Here is a 22,698-nt window from a genome sequence, read left to right as displayed (position 1 = left end):
CTTTTTCAAGTGTAAACTGATGCAAATTAGTTTTTAATGCACCTGTTCTGTTCATACAAAAAAATCTAAAACAAAAAAAGTGTAATGTATGTAAACAAGAAAACAAACAAAAAGAGTAATTTATTAATATTTTATTTTCACTGTATGTTGGCTTAATCATACTATCAGGTCGTGATGTTGTGACACATGCAACCAACAATAAACATGACAGTCAAGTTTCACATGCAAACGCCTTTGTGAAAATATTATGTAATGTGAGAACGATTCCTCTGCTCTGACGCTAAAGAATGCCCTGTTGTGTCTCCAAGTGATGCAACATCAAAGTTCATCTACATTTTCATGCACGCACCATGAATGCGGTCAAAAGTGCAGAAAATGGCCAATGTGATTTTCAAGGCTAATGCACACAGCAACTCATAGAGGAGGGCACAAAACACGAGGCACCCCCCCCCCCGCATGTTGCATAACTGCAAGAGAGTTCAGAGGTCAGGCTGGAGTCAGAAGTCAAAGCGATGAATTGTTCAGAGATCAGGACTGAACATGAAGTCCAACGCTTGCCTCTCCGCTGCAGCCACATTCGGATGCCAGACGTCCACACTGAGAATGACTCGAGGTCCCGCATCTGGGGGCCCTTTGGAAGAAAATGAATGAAAATAAAAAGTTGGGGAACTCAATTCAACTTTATCAGGAGACTAACTCTTACTTCCCATTTGTACATTGCATTTTATTTTACATTTAATGGACATGACTGACAATTCTGTTTGTAGAAATATCAAATCTGTCCAGCAGAACGTCAGTTCTTGAGTTTGTGCGATTCACCGACCTTTGTGTGAGACTGTGTGAAGGAATGAATCATCAATCAGCAGGCAGTGTCCCTCAGACCAGCATTGCGGCTCCCCTCCCACCACGAGCTCACACAGAGGCGGAGTTTGCAGACCTGCAAGAGGTATTGGCTTCAAAATCAGGATGTCTGATGATATTTTAAAGCCAACAAGGCCGTCCATGCGTTCCATCACTGTCTGTATTTAAGGGAAGAGGATTATAAGCCAGATGGGTGGCAGCAGAAAATGGGCTAAGTACAAATCAACCTCAACAATCATCTGCATCACTTAGCAGAAGTTGTGCTGTTTCATTACTGGTACTTTTTTTTGTTTTTTTAAGTTGTTGGTGGAATAGTCTCACAAACAACATACTTCAAGTAATAAAATAAATGATTTGAAAACGGCAGGAGTGTTTGGTTCTTTACCCAGTTTTGGACCTTGACTTGACAATTTCATCAAAATTGTCATCTTTCCCCAAAATAATTTTAATGTATTTCATGTGCATTTGGCAGTTGTGATGTGCTAAACCCTCTTCACCAGTGTGTTAGAGTGTGTTATGTATATTATGCTGTATATTTGTTAGTGTTTTTCCAATACCGTTTTTTGGCTCCCGATACCGATACCGATACCCAGCTTTGCAGTATCGGCCAATACCGATACCATACCGATACTTACGTTGTTGTTTTTTTCTCAACATGAAAAAGCTGTCCTGCGATTGGTTCAGAGCATTCAAGGGCCAATAGGAAATCTTAGATCGGCATGCAGTGAGCATGTCACATACCAGTGAATGTCGTGCACCAGCAAGACACAAGATGCTGCATCCAAAATCCTATATTAGAGTTGGAATTAATGGTATCGGCATGTTACTTGTGAGTAGTCACCGATACCGATAACACTGTTTTAATGCGGTATCGGCGCCTCTGCCGATACCAGTATCGGTATCGGAACAACACTAATATTTTTCTTTACGCGCTCTCATCACAATTTGTGACGTCACTTCTGGACCTTACCGAACCAGACAATGTGTTCTATGCCCCACTGGTCTGAATACGGTATATTGCATTAGTGGAATATGAGTTAAGGAGCAAAATCCAGCAGTGTTGTTTAGTAATATCAAAAGGCGGCCATTTTGCCACTTGCTGTCGAGTAAAAATTACATCACAGTTGCTGAGATCTCAGGTAACAACCAATCACAGCTCAGCTTCAGAAAACAGCCGAGCTGTGATTGGTCGTTGCTTGAGCCCTGAGCAACTGTGATGTCATCATCAGTCGACAGCAAGTGGCAAAATGGCCACCCCTAGAGATGGATAAAAATGGCTGGATTTTGCTTCATAACTCACATTCCACAAATTAATCAGAATGTCATGCTTAGACTAGTGAGGTCACATATCACATATTATTGTCAAGAAATGTTTAAGGTTGACGTCCCCTTTTAAAGACCCTGTTATGTGACTTCACAGATTTTGCAGTGACTTTAAATTCTCTTCGGCCTAATCTATTTACTGACCTAGATGACACCGCAGCCGTGCATTAGTTGGCCCATATGAGCTCCCCAGTGCAGCACCGGGCCCCAGCAACCAAAATCCAGCCGATCCCAAGGAGTTGCTGCTTATGAACGTGCGGAGAGACAGCAGTGTCCGGTAGGTGCAGGGACATGAGCGACAGTTAGCTGCCACATACACGCCTGCACTGTACAGTGGAAACACTGCTTGGCCCTGAAAGAGACGTGAGGTTTTTTTTTTACACAGTTGGTACATGGCCAAATAAATGACTCCAATGTGAAGAAGTACTAAAAGGTTTGGCAATAAGTCACGAGACCAAAAGTTGACAGGTGCGAGGATATGCTGGAGGTGGATTATTGTGAGAATGCTGAAGCATTCTCACATATGTTATTGTGATTTTTATTCTCCACACATTTTTGCCGCCCAACGACTCCCACATAAAACTTCCAATTTACACTACTCAAATTTCAACTAACTTGAAAAATTCACGCCTCCTGGGATATATCCATCCATCCATTTTCTTGACCGCTTATTCCTCACAAGGGTCGCGGGGGCTGCTGGCGCCTATCTCAGCTGGCTCTGGGCAGTAGGCAGGGGACACCCTGAACTGGATGCCAGCCAATCCCAGGGCACACAGAGACGAACAACCATCCACACTCACAGGCACACCTAGGGACAATTCGGAGCACCCAATTAACCTGCCATGCATGTCTTTGGAATGTGGGAGGAGACCGGAGTACCCGGAGAAGACCCACGCGGGCACGGGGAGAACATGCAAACTCCACCCAGGAAGGTCCGAGCCTGGACTCGAACCGGAGACCTCAGAACGGGGAAGCGGACGTGCTAACCACTCGACTACCGTGCCGCCCATATATATATATATATATATATATATATATATATATATATATATATATATATATATATATATATATATATATATATATATATATATATATATATATATATATATATATATATATATATTATTATTACAATAAATAGCACATTAATATACGTTTATATTAATATACTTCTGTTGTACTTTTCAACATTTTACAATGCTATATTCATTGTAACAGCCTATTCCAGCAATACTGTAATTCAGTATATATTTAACATTTAATCTAAACTTTTCTCCATTCATTTTCAATGGGACAGACACTGAACTTTTTCTAAGTGTCACTTTTCACACCCACTTCCATACATATAACTTATCATCATTACCAGGTATCTGATACTGCTCGGTGGCACAGTTGGTAAAGTCCATTGCCCAGTAACCAGGAGGTCATAATTTCAAAATTTATCTCTTAATTCACTTCATAAACATTCCACATGCATTCAAAAACTTAGCATTCAGCTTTCAGCATTCCCACGCAATTTCTCCAGAAATTGCACTTAGTCTAGTCGCTAAAAGTGCACGAATAGGTTTTGATCCAAATTAGGATGAGGGTTCATTCTAGTTTTGTACCTTTGGCCCCATCGAGGTCCATCCCAGTTTGGAGTCAATGCCTCTCTGGTAAACCGCCTGGAACTCAGCCAGGATTACAATGTAGTTGGCTTCCAAGACTTCAATATCATGCCGATGTGCATCACGTGGAAAAAAAGGAACACTTGGGACATCTGGCAGGAAGAAGAGATGTGGCTTCTGTATTGCTGAGTGCTCATTTAACTTGATCTAAAGCAAAGACAGTAAGAGGACAAGCAATTCCTGATAAATCTGCAGTTTTAAAATCTGTGATATTTACATGGATAGAGCGCAGACCTGCTCACGAAGGCCTTTATGAATGCGGCCCATCCCCACCCAGCTGTAGCGTTTGGCATATTCTTGCAGGGCTGAGTACAGTTTTTTGGCCTGTGCAGAAGCCTGTGCTGGGAACAAGGCATGGCTCAGCACTGGTGTGAGGTAGTCTTGCCCCAGCTCCTCGTCCTCTTCTGTGTCCATGCTTATACACCAGTTCTTTTGATTGGACTGTGTTTTATACTTAACCCCCGCACAGCTTCCGCCAAGGGACATTGTGGACCTTCTTGACCCCATCTTTGCACCGTGGGAGTGACCCGCCATTGGGTGGTCACAGCCTATCCGATAACAGTGCCACAGGAACAAGAGCAGAAGAGTCCACAGAAGGCCACTCAGTGAGTGGACACCAAGCTCAACATAAGGAGGAAAGGGAAGCATGTCCAAGGACCAGTACATGGGCACTAAAATACTGAAATAGAAACAGATTAAGAGATTAAGGGATGTATTAATATGAGTAAAAGCAGCCTGAGCCAATACAGCTGAATAACAGTTTATTAAAAAAAAAAAAAAATCATAATTCATTGACGGTATTTACTAAATGAAGGTATAAATGTTGAGTCTTTCTGCCATTGTGAAAAGATCATGTTTAGATGCTGTGTTTACCAACAAGAAAAGCCGAAACACACCATTGGCCTGCCCTGCTTTCAGACTGCTTCATTCACTTATTTTCTTTATTTAATCCCCTTGTGGCTCACAGGGTGCTGAGGCCAAGCGTGGCATGAGGCGGCCTTCTTCCATGTTGGGTCGCTGCTTCGCCACAGGGCACTAACACGAACCTTTTGTTCTAGTTGCTTGTGCAGGTTTATGACTTCATACAAATGATGGGGTCTTGTATTTTTTGCTACTCAATTCAAGTTAATATGCAACACCTTTCCCTTGCTGTTCATTTGTGCACATATTTTTCATCTCTTAAAAGTTTTTGAACCTTCTCCCTTGATTAGGCTACAAAGCACCACATACTCTATATCTGTCGACATTTTGATTGCAACTGCTTCTTGCGAGGAAGTGATCTCATGTGGTTTAATTTCATTGACAAAGGTTGACATGCAAAACGATGAGGAAGCATGCTATGTAAATGCATTCTGTTGTACTTGTAAATTATTGCATTGCGGCTATTTGAAGAGTTAGCAGAGCACCCATAAGCAGCATGCCAATAAGTTGGAGCGAAAGTGATTAAAGATGTGTTTGGGCTGCACAGAGTATTATGTAATATTTGCTACAGCTGTCTGTGACCTGAAAAAGGACACGTGGTGTATAAAATGGATGGATGGATGCTACAGCTTTACAGAACACCCAATGGCCAGTTGGCCACGGCCTTGTGTTAAACGATATACTATACAGTTCTACACCACTACAAACAACATAGTCTTAAAAATGTGTGTCATTATCAGTCCTGTCTGTATATCAAGCCTGCATGGACCCCAAAGCCCACTTTCAACCTGTTAGCTCCCAAGCTGTTAGCATGCTAAGCCTCTGTCTGCTAGCCCTCCACCCAATCATACAAGTTTTCAGCACTCGAGCCACTACCACACGGCTCCGGCTCCAGTACCTGCTCCACACCAACCAACAGCAATGTGGTAATTGTTACAAAACCGACCTTGCTCTGTCTCTTGCTCCTGCCTGAGTTTTTGCTTCATCAGCATTTTAAGATGGATACCATCTTGAGGCTCCGGCTCCTGTTACTGCTTAACCCAACAAGGCTGAAGCCTGAAAAGTTCACCACTCTTGTTCCGGCAGCAAATCCTCCTCCTGAGTCAGTTTGTTTTAGAGGCTTTACATGATCAGGATTTTTCAGCCAATTACGATCAGCTACCGACGAGTTTGAAAAAGAACAATAACCGATCACAGATTCAATCAGAAGATGGAGCAATATATCTACTGTATTTACTCTACAGTAACAGCAGCCATTGGTGGGGGATAGGGACTGGTCCAGCCCACGAAGAACGAAAAGCACATATAATTGACATCAATTGAAATGCAGTTTGGGTAATTCAAAAAATGCTGAAAACACTAAATTTTACATAAAAGATTTTATTTCATGGAGCTGATTAATTACGTCAATGATCAATCAGGCAAATTAAGATATTACAGCTGATCACCAATTTTGCATAAAATGTTAAATATTGTCCAATCCCAATCCAGCTGATCAGATCGATGTAAAGTCTACAGAATTTTTACTCCTTGTCTGACAGTCTGAACCTTGATGTTTGTTCCTGCATTGCGTCACTTGATTGACTGCCTGTAACATCCATCCATCCATCCATTTTCTTGACCGCTTATTCCTCACAAGGGTCGCGGGGGTGCTGACGAACAACCATCCACACACAACCATCCACACACACGCACAAGCACACCTAGGGACAATTCGGAGCGCCCAATTAACCTGCCATGCATGTCTTTGGAATGTGGGAGGAGACCGGAGTACCCGGAGAAGACCCACGCGGGCACGGGGAGAACATGCAAACTCCACCCAGGAAGGTCCGAGCCTGGACTCGAACCGGAGACCTCAGAACTGGGAAGCGGACGTGCTAACCACTCGACTACCGTGCCGCCCTGCCTGTAACATATATGTTGGTAAATATATATATTCATATATATATACATGCATTACAGGTTAATTGGGCTCGCCGAATTATCCCTAACAGTGTGCTTGTGTGTGTGGTGGATGGTTGTTCATCTCTGTGTGCCCTGCGATTGGCTGGCAACCAGTCCAGGGTGTCCCCCGCCTACTGCCCAGAGCCAGCTGAGATAGGCGCCAGCACCCCCCACAACCCTTGTGAGGAATGAGCGGTCTAGAAAATGGATTGATGGATATATACATACATACATATACACTGTATGTATATATATATATATATATATATATATATATATATATATATATATATATATATATATATATATATATATATATATATATATATATATATATATATATATAATTATTATTTATTTATTTATTTATTTATTTTTGTCCGATGAGCTTCAGTAAATTTACTCCCCGTCGACTCGATTAGGGATGCATTCCGCAGGATATATAGGGACAAGAGTTGATGTTACAATAAAGTGAAGCAAGAGAGACGACAAAATGGGACAGCCATTAGAAAGCTGCAGTTGTTTGTTTAGATTCAAACTTCCACTTAATGTGGTTGCAAATTGAAATCGTTAAATAAATGTGCAAACTCACTTATGAATTACAAGACAGTGTGCAACCAGCTTGCGATGTTACTCGGAATAATCTGTTTGTTCAATTATCTCAAGTGCAGTTATCATTTTCTGCATCAGCCAACAGCTCCGCCAGCTCATATTAACGTCCGCAATCTTTGACGGCGCAAATGTCCACCCACATCACAAGAGGTTGCGCGTTTGGCACTCGTCTTGCAGACTCACAAATCACACAAGATAGGCTACTCATTTCGCCAAGGCGTTGCGCATCGCGTGACTGTCATTACCTTGATAGAGCGTGGCGAGATGTGTCACAAGCACGTACGCTGCACGCACACGCCTCTGCACCGTCCTCACTCGGATCGTTCCTCCCTGGCTGGATGTTTTGTTTTTTTTGCCGCGTGCCTCCCCGCGGTTCCAGCTCACGGCCGCTAGAGCGCGCCTGACGCCTCCACGCAGAATCCACAATCCGACCGGAATGCGTCAAGCCCTCAGTGTGCAGCCATAGGGGGCACCTCAGCACCTTGTTGACGGGGGCCTACGGCAACGGGATACTGATAAAGACATCGTAGGAGGCGAGATAAAGGTATGTAACGGCGCATGTTGTTTTTACCCTCCGCCTTTCATAGTCAGGACAAGGGATGCCCCAAAATGGTCCTCGACAAAAAAAAAAAAAAAGAGGGGCCGAGGAGGTGCGAAGGATGCTGCTGCCTTGCAGAGCACCCATCATTTTGTAACATACAGGGCTGGCATCACCGAGGAAACGCCTCGATGTGCTTTTTTGATTCATTGCAGTAACAAAATGTTGGCAGCAAAAACCATTTGCGGTGTAGCTGTAGAAAGAGGTTCGGGTCATTTTGTGCATTTTGGAACAACGCATTTCGGACATGCAGGTTTGGGGGAGGGAACGCAGGTGCAAAGCATGGGTATTTGACGGATACATTTCGCACTCGTTCTTTTGGCCCACAGTTGTAAAATGGCATTTGTAGTGAATAATATTAATTATTCCTTCAGTGAATAGCCTACGGGCTTTCGTTGTAATTTTGCTTTCCTTAATCCAAATCAGCATGGCCTGGCGTAAACATAAAACCTGCAATGTTACTATTTGCTACAACTGGCACTATTGTTAATTTCCTGGGTCATATTGCACACAGAGTTAATATATAAATGTGTCAACAAAATACAACGTACCAAAGGGCTAATAATTGGACTTACATGTTTTTACCATTTTAAAGAAATTAAGACACCGGCCTGTTAACGGGCAAAAGCATTTTGGTGATCATTATAGCCTAAGCCTACCCCTAATGGTACAATAATGTGCTTTTTTTATTTTTATTTATTTATTTTTTAACCATTAGAGATGTTGTTCATCAAAACTAGTTTGTTCTTTCCAGATCATTGGTTTCTTCTTTAGCCATGGGGTTCACATACCTTGCTGTGATTCTGTCTGTTACCATGATTCACCAAGTTTCAGGTAACAGATGTGTGCACTTGCTTCTGAATAATGTTGTCATCCTATATCTGACTTTATATGTGTTCATGTTTTGTCTTCTGCCATGCCTTAAAACGTTTTTCGCTGTGCAGGCATGCGCTTCATGATTCCTGAAACTGACAGAGCGCCGACATCACCCCCAGACTCTTACCCTCTGGGTGATCTGATCCATGCTGCCCTACAGAGTAAGCAATACTTGGGTCAGTCTTCTGCCACCACAGGTACTAACGCAGACCTTCATCTCCATTGTCACATAATCAAAGTACTTCACTTGAGGATGACATATCTTTAATTAAACCTCAGCAGGCACAAGCACCAATCCGACTCAGGCAGTGCCCGGTTTCAAGCAGAGCGAGTCGACCGCCACGGTCATTTCCCCAGGACTGCTCACCACGGCGTTGGGCTCCTCCTCTGCGGGCGGCCACGCAGGACTGAGGAATCGCATGTCCTTCGTTCCCATAGAAGAGGAGACCACCACCACTCTAATCACCACGACCACTATAACCACAATGCACATGCCAGGTACGTGCATGTTGCCACAGGATGCCACAGGGTATTATTCATTAGGAGGCGGTCGAGCCGCATGAGTTCCTCTCAGCCATTCACAATGGTGTTTTGTTTCACCACTTAGACAGGAAAACTACTCTGTCAATGTCAATTTTCTCCCAGACAGTAAATAAACAGTGTTCATCAATCGTGATAGAATTTAACATTTTATATATTAGCTAACTAGCAACAGCATATATCAACCAGAATCGCTATTATACACTCTTAGTTGTGTCAAATATAATCCAAATTGGGTCAAAAGGACTTTTGAGTTATTCAAATAACCCTCAAAGTGGAGTCAAATAAATAATCCACAAACAACTCCAAAATAAGAGTTGCTTTGTAGGTTATTAATTTAATTTGACCAACCTTTTGGGTTAAATACAAGTAGCTCGAAAAGCTGGTTTGAATAATATTTGACACAATTCAATTGGGTTATTAAATTAACCGAAAAAGCTGGGTGAAATGAATAACCCACAAACAACCTAAAAAATGGGTTGATTTGCGGATTATTAATTTCACTTGACTCAACTTCTTTTTTTTTTTTTTTTTTTATATATAACTCAAAAAGTTGAGTTGGCTCATTTTTGACCCAATTCAATTTGGTTAATGAACCCAAAAAGTTGGGCCAAATTAATCGTGAACAAAGCAACCCCAGAAAGCTTTTTATGAATATACTAAAAGATATAATGGAATGATAACAATTCACCATCTTTCCTGATGGCTCATGTGTCTGATTTTGAAGACATCATCCTGAACTGAAGGAAGAATAACAACAGGGTAACTTGACACTCTCTTATGTAGCGATGTTTGGTACCACTTCTCTTCAGACTGATATCAGCACGATACTAATACAGATACCAAGTACCGATACCACTCATATTTTTAGATATATAAAATTTCCCCCAAAAAACAATGACAGATAATTTCAAAGAAAGCCCTATATATGCCAATATAGCATTTTTTTCTTAAAATTCCATTAAATTAAAACCAATTTTCGATTCTTCTAGTTTCTAGTTACTCGAGTACCGATACCTTGAAAAAAGGCCTGGTATCGTATCGGCGCGATCCGATACCTGGTATCTTTACTCGCCCATCCCTTCTCTTAAGAACACCACTTTAGCTGGTTCTACAACGTGCATGTAAACATAACATGCCAAGTTGCTTGAACATTTCAAATGTTACATAACTAGTCTTAAATTCCTTCAGTTTTTTTTTCCATAGCAATGTGTTATGTAACTTGTGAATGTATAAATGTTTGGAAATGCCTTTGACATTGTGTGGCGATGTAAGCCGTTTTCTCCTTAAATAATTAACCAATAAGGATGTGTGTGCTCCTGGTTTTACATACGCAGCGTTGACATGCTCTTTGTACTTTTTCAGCATTCTTTTAGCGTCGAGAGGCACATAAGTAATTCAAGTGAGGGCCTGCAAGAAGGAATAAGGTCACACTGGTGATGAAGATGATGAAAAGACTTTCATATCACTACTCTAAAACCCAAATGCAGAAAGTCTAAAAGGAATGTGATGTGCCCTAAATCAGCTTGTCTGACCTAGATGCCTGTTAGTCAGCACTGAGGCGTCGAGTTTGTCCATATTGAGGAAATGCGAGGTCAATTTTTCGCCACTTAATGTGAAGATTCCACAAGAATAATCTGGAGCACGCACATGTAATTGAATATGGAAAACTATCGATCACAGCCTATCTGAAGGACACTGGTGAGCTGAAACTAAGACGACATCCAAATAATAATTTCAATATGTACTAGGGGTGTCGGGTGATTAAAATTTTTAATAGTAATTAATCGCATGGTTTCAATAGTTAACTCACTATTAACTCATTCACTCCCAGCCATTTTCACAGAAGCAATCCCATTCACTCCTGGCTGTTTTACTGGATTTTGACTGATTTTGCAAGGCCCACAGAATATTGTGTTCTATTGCTATAAAAGCATGGAACCTATCAGAAGAAAGATTAAAGTCTCTCCTTTCATCAGGAAAAAAAAAGTATGTTTCTATCTGTTTCCGTTTGCAGCAATTAGCATTAGAATATAGCTAAGATTCATCAGTTTTCACAAATCTATTTAAAATTGTAAGTAATTGAGCTTTTTTTCTACATGGCCCTGGTTGATCTCCTTTGGTCTGCTGCCACCTGCTGACCGTTTGTTTAATAACTAACATTTCTGCAACCGTTCTTTGCAGTTGAGAGGCTGCATCAAAGCCTTCTGTATGCTCTAGCATAAAAAAAAATAAAAATAAATTGGGACACTTAGAACATTTAAAAAAAAAAAAAACGTATTTACACGTTATTGGGAGCAAATGAGTTTATCACAAATTTGATGTATGTTCTAAATGTACAATAAAATGTACAATAAAATATTTTCCCTAAGTTTTCATGATCTTGTTAACATAAAAGTGGAAAAATGTCAAACTAATAGTAATATGTCATTATACAGAAATTTTATAATAATTCATAAAATGGAGTTAAAAATACGTACTGTACTGGAAAAAAATGTGTGATATTGATTTGTTTTGGTCATTTTTTGCCACTGGCATAATTGCATTTGTAAGACATTGGTGACAACTCAGTGCATTTTTCTTTTCATACTAAGAGCTATCTAATCTTTAACATGAAGTAACTTGAGAAATTCTGCACATTTTTTAAATTGTAAAATACAACTTGACCTCAGTCTCCAAAAATATATGCATTATTATTATTACATTCATTACTGCTAAATTTTGACCTGTACGTGTTTTCTGCATTGTGACTGGAATTCCCCCAGTACGGGCTTTCCAAGCAAGTGGCGGTCATTAATCGCGCGTTAAAAAAAATTGTGGTGTTAAAGGAACTTTAAATTAACTCAAAATGAGTGTACTAATTTTGAAACCTCTATAGACATTAATCAGAATGCCGAGAATGATAAATTTTCAATTTGGAACTTAGCAAGATAGTCCCCCAATTAATACAACCACATAGGTCGTGGAAAATTACAACCAAGTGTTATGTATTGTAGTTTAGTGAACTCTATCGGCTGCGTAAATAGCGAAAAAATTGTAAAGTGAACCATAAAGTGTAGTTATTAGGACTCAAACCCAGGTAGTGTGGTCAGAAAAGACAAGTGTCTATCCGAATGAGCTAACAGGCCAGTAATTGTTTATGTGTTGACTATGTATTTTGTAACAACCATACTACAACCTCAGCTTCTTACTAACCTCAACCATGTCACTTGGTCGTACTTTGGTGCATGGTAAAACACTCAATATGGTCGTATTGTTGGAGGACTTGTTGCACTTAGCACATAGCCTACAGTAATGTAGAGTTATGCACTGTTTGTGTCATGTACATCAATTTGGCAATAACATGCACAATAAATGTTTTTTTTCTCTTATTGAACAACATGCTGCAGATTAACAACAGATCACCATGGAAACAGTCTTATTTGTACACAAGGGATTTGTTCTGATCTGAGTTGGTGAATAGGCGCCATAAATGGACATTGTTGTACATTAAGTGGCATAAATGAGTGGCATTAAAATTCTTACATATTCTGTACATACAATGAATTACCTCTCATCTTTTCCCATTTTTTACAGTTCAGTGCAATGCCTCTTTGTCTGCAATGGAAGATGTTGTCGAGTCACCAGATTCTGCATCATCATCTGTTTCCCCACTGGAATGCACCTACAGCATTACAGTGTATGCGGGCTATGGTGTGGAGATTCAGGTATGCATAAATGGATGCATAATCAGTAGTACCTTTTCAGCTATTTTTTGACACATGTCATGTCTTTAACATTCACTCCCAGCCATTTTCATGTTCTATTGCTATCAAATCATGGAACCTATCAAAAGAAAAATGTGTCTCTTCTTTCATCAGGAAAAAAAAGAGAACGGTATATGTTTTTGTCTGTTTTTATGTTTTGTAGCAATTGGCATTAGAATTAGCTAAGTTTCATCATTATTCACAAACCTGTTGAAAACTGCATCAAAGCCTTCATACAAAAACTCTAGCATACAAAAACCTAAAAAAAAAAAACGTATAACTACGTTTTTGGGAGTGAATGAGTTAATATTGTTTTGTGCTTTGAACACCATGTATTTTTGTATTTGTATAAATTACTTCACAAACAAAGCATACAGACATAACTAAAAGTACATGATGAGACCATTTGTAAACATGAGGATTTTACATTTTAATGTTATTTATGACTTTCACTGCCAGGTGAGGAAGGTGAATCTGTCCAAGGAGGAGACCCTGACCATTATGGGGCACGGGGATTCGACACCGAAGCTATTAGCCAATGAGACCCTGATGAGGGAGGGACAGGTGATTCGCAGTACAACCAATCAGGTGCACATCCACTATCGCAGTCGCCAGCCTAATAACCATGGCAAGTTCATCCTACACTATCAAGGTAAATTCACCTTTAACATAACTCGTTTTCTCGTTCAATATTCTCCAACCAATTACAATAACACTTGTCCAGTAGAACTCATATTTGCAGCTCTGTTTGTTATTTGTCTTTCACTTTCCTGTCTTGCAGCTTTTATTCTTTCCTGCACCTTCCCTCGTTCTCCCGAAAGCGGCGGGGTGACCGTGACCGACATCCATCCCGGAGGTCAGGCTCACTTCCACTGCGATCCGGGTTTCCAAGTCCGCGGTCATGAGGTGGCGACGTGCGTCAACACCACACGACCACATTGGAGCACGCCCGAGCCGCAGTGCGTTGGTCAGTGGCCCCGTTTAATATGTGCAATAAAATTGAGTCGTGAACATGGTGCGTTTCTTAAAGCGATACGTGGAATGTTATGTTTCCTCAGCTGTGTCTTGTGGGGGGTGGATTCGTAATGCAACAGTGGGCCGAATACTGTCGCCACCCCCTCCGTCTGTTGCCAACCACAGTAATGGAAACAACCTGAGCTGCCACTGGTTACTTGAGGCCAAAGAGGGCCATAGACTCCACTTGCATTTTGAAAGGATTGCACTGGATGAAGACGACGATAAGTATGTTGCTTTGTCTTTTACTGGCTGTAGTTGGACATTTTCGGTAAATATTGTTGATTTTTCTCCACCTTTACAATGATTGTACAACATTTGTAGCAGCAATATAACTATAATACTAATAAAACCACAACAAATGTCACTTAGTCATCAAATACTTTAAGGGGAATTTTTCAATTTTCAAAAAAAAAAAAAAGGTACTTTTTGTCATATTTGTTTTCTGCACAACAAATGACTTGACAACTCATAAGTCAGGCTTCCTGTCTCTGATTGGTTGTTTTTCCTTATGTGCTATGTATTCTTTCAAATCAAATTAGAGGCACAAAATTGTGATATTTTTATTTATTTATTTATTTATTTATTTATTTTTACTGATCATATCATTATCATGGGGCCTACTACTGTCACGTCATAGTGATCGGTTCCATAACTATAACAAAAAATTATATTTTTTTCGAGCATACCCTTTAATATTTCAGATCTGATATTTAAAAAGGGAAGCCAACCTCCCAAAAATATCTTTACAATAATGTAGTTTTTTTTTCCCCCACAATAATAATTTTCTTTACAATAATATGTTTTATGCAGCTTGCTAACATCAAATTACCAAATTCAGAAAACAGGTGAGCCGTGATTGGTCGTTACTTGTGATGTCATTTTCAGTTGACAGCAAGTGGCAAAATGGCAAAATTAATGCAAATTCTACCAATACGATACTAATCACAATGCCGTGTTAAAGGGACAGTTCGGATTTTTTGACATGAATCTCTATTTCATCCTCACCTCCAGTGTGTGCGATCAGCACTGACTTACCCCTGACAGCGTTCTGACGCGCACTAATCTACAAGTTGTTTGTCTTTTCAAAGGCGGAAGGATCAGCTGGCTGCAGTGCGTCAATTAGTCGTCTGCAGGGCGACGCGCAGTGATACGAACGAACAGAAAAGTCGTGCCCGGCGGTAATGGCGTCTGACTTTAGTTTGCATATGTATCACTGTTTTGAACACAAATTGTTTTTAGAAGAAAAACGCTTTATTTCCGTGACCCCAGCCAGCTTGCTGGACTATTTTCCTCTCGTCCAACACCGGACCAGAACTCGTGTCAGAACGCTGTCAAGGGCAAGTCAGTGCTGATCGCACACACTGGAGGTGAGGATGAAATGGAGATTCATGTCAAAAAATCTGAACTATCCCTTTAAGACTAGTGGGGGCATAGAACTTATTATTGTAAAGTATTTTTTTTCATTGACTTCCACCTTAAAGCACAACCAAAAAAAAAGGTAGCTTGTTTTAGTCTTTAAAGGATTAAAAAGAGAAGTTGAACTGAATTCACATCTACACATTCTAACCTTTAAAAATAAGTAAGCTAGCTAGCACTTAAATGCATTGTCATAACAGTTTGATCATCTCTTTTCTTACAGTTAATCTGCTGACATCATGTTGTGAACGTGTCCAGCACCTAAATATATGCAGTACGTCATGTTACGACACATTTTGTCCTCTTAGGTTGATTGTGCGCAGTGGGAACAGTTCACTGTCACCACCTCTCTTCGACTCGGATATGGATGATGTGCCAGAGCATGGACTGCTGAGTGAGGGCACCTCTCTGTACTTGGAGCTGACTGCAGATTCCTCCTCCATCCCTCTACTCCTGGCACTGCGATATGAGGGTGAGCAACAAGGCTCTGCACACTATAGAAATGTATTTTTGGAGCCAAAATTGAGAAAAATCATCTTCCAAAAGTTGGCATGTTGCTGGCGCATAATCCGTGTTTGACTAATGACAATATTACATAATTTGCTGCCCCGTGTCAAAAAGCTTGTTCTCTGGATGTGCTATGACAAACTGGAAAACGGAGTAATTTAGTTGGAAGACTCTCCTCGTCCAAGAAAAGCGCCACTGAAATGATAAGAAGGAAAATCTCATCTTTGATCTTTTTCCTAGCGTTTGACGATGAGCACTGCTGGGAGCCCTACATGCCACATGGAAACTTCAGCAGCAGTGACATCAGCTACCAGCTGGGCACCACTGTTACCTTCAGCTGCTCGCCAGGCTTTGTCATGGAGCAGGGGTCGGCCACCATTGAGTGTGTGGACCCCAGCAATCCCCACTGGAATGACAGTGAGCCTGTTTGCAAAGGTATATTAATCGACTGAAATCTTCTGTTATCTCGGTTAATGGATAACAAGGTGTCTAGACCAATTTAATTAAACATGGATTGAAGGCAATTACTAGTGGCTCAGATTAAAGTAGAAGAATATCTGTTATTTTAAGATTGAGGTTATTTTCGCACCCAGCGCAAAATGCACACACAAAGTATGTTTAGAAGGAACTGCAACAAAATCTCCACTTGCAGGTGATGTGGTTTTGTGTAACTTACAAATTCAAATAAAAATAGGTTGATGGAAACCCACCTATATTTATGAATGAAATACGTTGACATCCACCACACACATCCTTGGAGCTTTGAATCTGTCTCCCTGCTCCTCAATCAAATTCACCATAATCGCACGACACGACCTGCGCCACAACTTATACCAGCTTTTAGCTGGTCTAAAGAATAGTCTACTTTCTGCCACCAAATTGTCAGGTGTGCCAGAGGCATGTCAAAACAACACCCCTGGTTCACCACAATGCAACACATTCTGCTAAATTCCCAAACATGCTAAAAGGACAAAAAGCACAAATAATCAAGTTGCACTGTCTATGAAAGTAGAGCCCCAAGGGTCTGAATAAAATTGTGCTGAGTTCTTGTGATTAAAACCATTTGTGCAATGTCGTGGAAAAAAAGGGGGTTTCTTTGGGGGGGTTGTAATATTGAAATGCAGTACATCAATGTAGGAAATGTCCTGCCATAAATTTTCCATCCTACCATCCATTTTCTATGCTGCATATCTTCATTAAGCAGAAGTAATTCATCTTTCTTGACTGAACTTCCTGACTTAAGCAAGCAAGAAGATGGTTAATTATTTGATAGACAGCATATGGGACTAATGGCTGGTTTCAAATGCATATTTAAACATTTTCTGTGGTCATTTCACTGACATTGTGTTTGTCATCTAGACCATGTTTCTCACCTCACTTTGGCACTTCTGTGTTGCTCCATCAGCACTGTGTGGAGGGGAGCTGACTGAGCCCTCGGGTACCATCCTATCACCCGATTGGCCTCAGAGCTACTCCAAAGGCCTGGATTGTTTATGGCAGATCCACGGCAATGAAGAGAAGCGCATTGAACTGGACATCCAAATGTGAGTTTGCTTCATTTTTCTTCACTTAGGCAGGTGGAACCAACTCATTTTTTGTGCTGACAGTAAATATGAAAACAATCTTATCTGAGGTATTTTGTGTTTTAATGAATATATTTTTATATGTGTTTTTTATATTACTGTTTATAGCATATTTGTAGGTAAAATCGCGAATACATTTGAAGGCATCTCTTTTCAACATTTTTCCTTTTTCTCTGTTTTGTTTTTGTCCCTCATAAAGCTTAAATATTCGCCACACTGACGTGTTGACCATTTTTGATGGCCGCGATCTCATGTCCCATGCCATGGGCCAGTACCTGGGTTCCAAAGAGCGCTTCCAAGTTGTATCCGGGGGGTCAGAGGTCACTATTCAGTTTCAAAGTGATCCAGAAGATTCCAGTTTCATCCTAAGTCAGGGATTCCTGATTCATTATCGTGGTAAGGTTTAAATGAATGTGTGAATACGTTGATAGAAAGTTGATGGTTGTACTATATACTCAAAACGGTGCTAATATCTGTTTGTGTGTGTCATACAGAAGTTGAGCCAAATGATACATGTCCCACTCTCCCTCAAATCGAGTTTGGGTGGATTAGCTCGTCCCATTCCTCCCCAGTGAAAGGAAGCGTGCTGACCTATCAGTGCCAGCCTGGATATGACATCAATGGCTCTGACATTATCACCTGTCAGTGGGACCTTTCCTGGAGCAGCAGCCCACCCACCTGTGTCAAAGGTCAGAGTCCACAGCAGTTGAAGATGTTGTGTTTGAATTAAGTGAACCCCCGCAATACAGTGTTTCCTCGATTATCGTGGGTGCTACATTCCAAAAACTACCCTTGATAACGAAAATCCGCATTATAATTATTATTATTTTTAATTCCCATTAATTGTGTTTTTTTTTCATTTATTATGTTTTTTTCATTTTGGTATGATTTTTACTTAATTATAAATCCTTTTGTCATTCATAATATGCTCTTTTTTCATTTACGTGCATTTTTTTTCCATTAAAAGTATGTTGTCTTTTTTTAGTTGACTTATTAAACAGTACAGTACATATATTTTTTTCATTTATTATACATGTTTTTCATTTTGGTATGATTTTTACTTTATTATAAATCCTTTTTCATTCATAATATGCTCTTTTTTCATTTACGTTCATTTTTTTTTACATTAAAAGTATGTTTTTTTTTTTTAATTGACTTATTAAACAGCACAGTATATATTTTTTTCATTTATTATACATGTTTTTCATTTTGGTATTATTTGTACTTTTTTTTAAACCCTTTTTCATTCATAATAAATGTACTTTTTTCATATACGTTCATTTTTGTCCATTAAAAGTATATTTTTTTATTTTACTTATTATAAAGCACAGTATATATTCTCCATCTCCGGACGGGACAGACACCGTTGGAAAGGTTTCAGCGAGACGAATCTACGGATTCCCGTATGTCCCTGGTCGGACGTAGGGTTGGGGAGATACGGCCGCCCAAAGACGTCCAGCAAGGACACATTTCAAAAATTACCCCGCCGGTGTTTTTGGCCTTCTATCTCCCGAATGCAATGTTGTGGCGCGATGGAACAGGCACCGTTGGAAAGGTCCTGTCGAGACGAATCCACGGATGCCCGCAGGTCCCCCGTCGGATGTAGGATTCAAGACATACAGCCGCACAAATACCAAAAAAATAAACAAACCAAAAAGCACATTAAAAAAAAACAAAGAAAAAGCACGCTGTAAAAAATCTGCGCAACAGCAAGGCTGCGAAAGATGAACCCACGATAAACGCGACTGTATTGCGAAAATCCGCAAGTAAGTGATGTTGCCCACTAAAAAGGTTTATCATTGCCACAAGATGAGGACAAAGCCTAATTTTTGTCTCACTGAAATTCCTCAACACGCTTCAACATTGTTCCTTTTATTTCTCATATTGTCCACTACAGTCCAACAGTGTCCTGACCCGGGAGAGGTTGTAAACGGAGCACGATCGGTGCGCCCTGAAGCCGGTTTTGCTGTCGGAACCATTGTGCGTTTCTCCTGCAACCAGGGTTACCAACTAGAGGGCCCCAGCCAAATCTCCTGTCACGGACGAGACACGGGTACCCCCAAATGGAGTGACCACAGCCCAAAGTGTGTCTGTAAGTGTCATTGTCCAGCTCCATTCACCGTGCAAGGGGAAATGAACTTAGAATATGTGACTATCCTCTCTATGTTCTGTCCAGTGAAATATGACCCATGCCCGAACCCTGGCGTCCCAGACAATGGATACCAAACATTGTACAAGCACAGCTACCAGGCAGGAGAAACTTTGCGTTTCTTCTGTTACGAAGGCTACGAGCTCATCGGTGAGGTTATTATCAACTGTGTGCCTGGACACCCATCTCAGTGGAACAGCCCACCACCCTTTTGCAAAGGTAAACACAATTGTTTTGCGCTGCTATGGAGTCACAACTGATTCAGTCTTGATTGAATTAAAGTGGTTACTGTTGGTCTGTTGTTGTTTTTTTTAAAATATAGGTCATTATTTCACTTGAAGAAAATATTGTGACCTAAATTGGGCTTTCATGATACATTATAAATTGCAAACATTACAAACTGACTGCCATTTGTAAAACTACAGTATAAAGTGCATATCTTCATGCAACTTTAGCCATTACTTTTTTTTGTGGCCATCTATTGAAAGGTGGTACTTTTTTCAAATAAATGTGATGAGGGGATGAATAATTTTGATAATATGTCCTTGATTTCACACAGTGGCCTATGAGGAGCTTCTGGATGAGCACAAATTAGGTGGTTATATTTGTCTTGATCTCTTTAATGTGACAGTAAAGCTTTTAGGCCTGGTTTAATATATATATATATATATATATATATATATATATATATATATATATATATATATATATATATATATATATATATATATATATATATATATATATATATATATTCTACAATATGACTTGCTTGTATTTTAAACAGCGACTATATCCATTTCAGTGTAATCAAGGGTTTTCTTTACATTACAGTGTCTCAATCATTTGAGCCCTCCCATCAGATGCTGAGTGAGAACATTGCTCTAGCAATAATTCTGCCCATCATCCTGGTCATCCTTCTGATTGGAGGAATTTACATGTACTATACAAAGTAAGTGTGTTAATTAACACAGGCATGCTCGGTTACCATGTCACAAATTTATGGTATTGTATTTTCTACTTCCAGCATCTGCAGACTAGAATGGAAGCCACTCTTCTGGAAGTCTCTTTCCCACACACACTCCTACAGTCCCATTACAGTCGAGTCGGACTTCAACAACCCTCTTTATGAGGCAGGGGTGAGCAAACCTTCAGTTTCTGTGTCATCGTGACAGTTATGTCATTAAGATTATGTATGTGGAACATAATCTGAAGTTGTTTCTGATTGCCTTCTCTTTCTGACCACAGGATACACGGGAGTATGAAGTTTCCATTTAAAGGCCACAATATCTTGGTGATATTTAGAACCAATTAAACTAAATTGTTTTGGAGGACAAAATGTTTATTACTATGAGACCATGAAATCCCCTTTCATTTTATTTATCATCTTTCAATTCTAGTACCACCATGTATTTATTTTCTTATTTATGGAAGTCCTATTTTGATTTGTTGTGGCTGCTGTTGGTGGATTTGACCTCAGTCAATGTTGCATTGGGACTTGTGCCTTACAATGGTTAACAAATTTACTCCAGCAAAATAAAGGGCAGGGGGACATAAGAATTGTTTATTTGTTTTGTTAAATTACGGTGAGGCCAAATTTTTAAGAAAGTGGCAATATAAATGATGAGCAAATTTTACTCTCATGACCAAACAGAACACACTTGAATGTTTTGTGCTTATTTTTGTGGCTTACGTCACAGACTGAAACATGTTGTGTTAATTCACTGTTTTCTCTCTTACTCACTTTGTCTCTGTGTAAAATACACACAAACACAATGAATGTAAATATGTGACTTGATCTTGGCTGAGGTTGATATACATACAGTGTATACAGTGCTCAATTAAATATATATATACATATAAACCTCATATTTACACTTCTAAATGGTAAGGGGAGGTTGTATATTTTCATTAAAAAGATAATGAAAATTCAGTGCCAAAATATGATGTTAAATAACTCTTAATGTCCTTCAGTGTTTCATCTGTTGTTGAAGTAGTGTTTACAAAAGGCAGTGTTGAATTTTTATGCTTTGCTGTTTCTGAAAAACAGCCAATGTCTCATATTATTGTACATGGGGAAGTGAGGACATGAATGTCATTATGCTTATAGCATGCACCGATTGTAAATTATATTGCTTCTGCTCAATCTTGCCATTATCATTATAGTTATTGACATATCAGATTTGATGTTGTATGCACTATGTTGATGAAGAATTACAACCCTGGCTGTTTGCTGTAATGCATTATGTAATTAATTTAAAACGGATTATTTGGCTCATTCACTGTGCCAAATGGGAGCTGTTGGACACTGTTACGTGGTAGACGTAATTATTATCAGTAGCATTTTTATTTTTTTTTGCTTCATATATGATTACAATCTTTTGAAGGCAGTAATTTAATTACTGAACTGGAAATAAAGTCTCTGTTAAATGGTGTAAAATCTGTTTTGAAGTCATTTTTACAAATGATAAAATCCTATAAGCATAACAAGACGTGGTGGTGGTGTGTGGTCATTAGCACATCTGTCTTGCTATCCAAAGTTGAGTATATACGTATATTGAGTACATATATATATATATATATATATATATATATATATACCTCACATATACCAGTGCCAAAATTAATAGGAAATACAAACACAATCCATAAAAGAGAACATCGATCAATAAAAGATAACATTAAAAAAAACATTATATAAAGACATTCAGTAAAAGAGAATATTTACTAATGCAGACATGCAACGGTTTTCAATAAAAGAACATTTACAAATCCAGTCATACAAAGGTATTCAATAAAAAATCATATTTATTCCTATTAAAATTAATAGGAAATACAACGACAATCAATAAAAGAGAACATTTACAAATCCAGACATACAAATGCATTCGATAAAAAAGAACATTTACAAAAGCAGTCACATAAAGACAATCCA

At 39.5% G+C, this 22,698-nt stretch overlaps 2 protein-coding genes across 4 annotated transcripts; one reads left to right on the top strand and one right to left on the bottom strand.

The window, feature by feature from the left end:
- Nucleotides 1-116: 116 nt before the first annotated feature.
- asphd1 (aspartate beta-hydroxylase domain containing 1) lies at nucleotides 117-7,902 on the bottom strand. 2 transcript variants are annotated; one of them, XM_077540765.1, is made up of 6 exons: nucleotides 7,577-7,902; nucleotides 4,089-4,533; nucleotides 3,795-4,001; nucleotides 2,329-2,536; nucleotides 824-937; nucleotides 117-631 (listed from the first exon to the last, which is right to left on the bottom strand). In XM_077540765.1, the coding sequence occupies exons 2-6, from the start codon at nucleotides 4,518-4,520 to the stop codon at nucleotides 522-524; spliced, it is 1,071 nt and encodes a 356-aa protein (XP_077396891.1). In that variant the 5' UTR covers nucleotides 4,521-4,533; nucleotides 7,577-7,902; the 3' UTR covers nucleotides 117-521. The 2 variants fall into 2 exon arrangements, with proteins under 2 accessions (XP_077396891.1, XP_077396900.1); XM_077540774.1 differs by lacking the exon at nucleotides 7,577-7,902 and adding an exon at nucleotides 5,722-6,340.
- On the top strand, nucleotides 7,546-22,203 carry sez6l2 (seizure related 6 homolog (mouse)-like 2). Of its 2 annotated transcripts, none has more exons than XM_077540750.1 (19): nucleotides 7,546-7,875; nucleotides 8,684-8,763; nucleotides 8,874-9,002; nucleotides 9,088-9,303; nucleotides 12,922-13,052; nucleotides 13,551-13,743; nucleotides 13,873-14,058; nucleotides 14,150-14,333; nucleotides 15,833-15,996; nucleotides 16,272-16,466; nucleotides 17,437-17,575; nucleotides 17,814-18,010; nucleotides 18,109-18,303; nucleotides 19,512-19,706; nucleotides 19,791-19,982; nucleotides 20,323-20,358; nucleotides 20,598-20,715; nucleotides 20,791-20,902; nucleotides 21,012-22,203. In XM_077540750.1, exons 2-19 carry the CDS (start codon nucleotides 8,706-8,708, stop codon nucleotides 21,039-21,041), a joined length of 2,670 nt encoding a protein of 889 aa, XP_077396876.1. In that variant the 5' UTR covers nucleotides 7,546-7,875; nucleotides 8,684-8,705; the 3' UTR covers nucleotides 21,042-22,203. The 2 variants fall into 2 exon arrangements, with proteins under 2 accessions (XP_077396876.1, XP_077396869.1); XM_077540743.1 differs by having other exon boundaries at nucleotides 7,548-7,875; nucleotides 9,085-9,303.
- The last annotated feature ends 495 nt before the right edge of the window (nucleotides 22,204-22,698 follow it).

This window comes from Festucalex cinctus, chromosome 1, assembly GCF_051991245.1.
Source record: "Festucalex cinctus isolate MCC-2025b chromosome 1, RoL_Fcin_1.0, whole genome shotgun sequence".
NCBI classification, from domain to species: Eukaryota; Metazoa; Chordata; class Actinopteri; order Syngnathiformes; family Syngnathidae; genus Festucalex; species Festucalex cinctus.
Note: the sequence above shows the minus strand (reverse complement) of the source record. Positions and strands in the feature narration are given on the sequence as shown.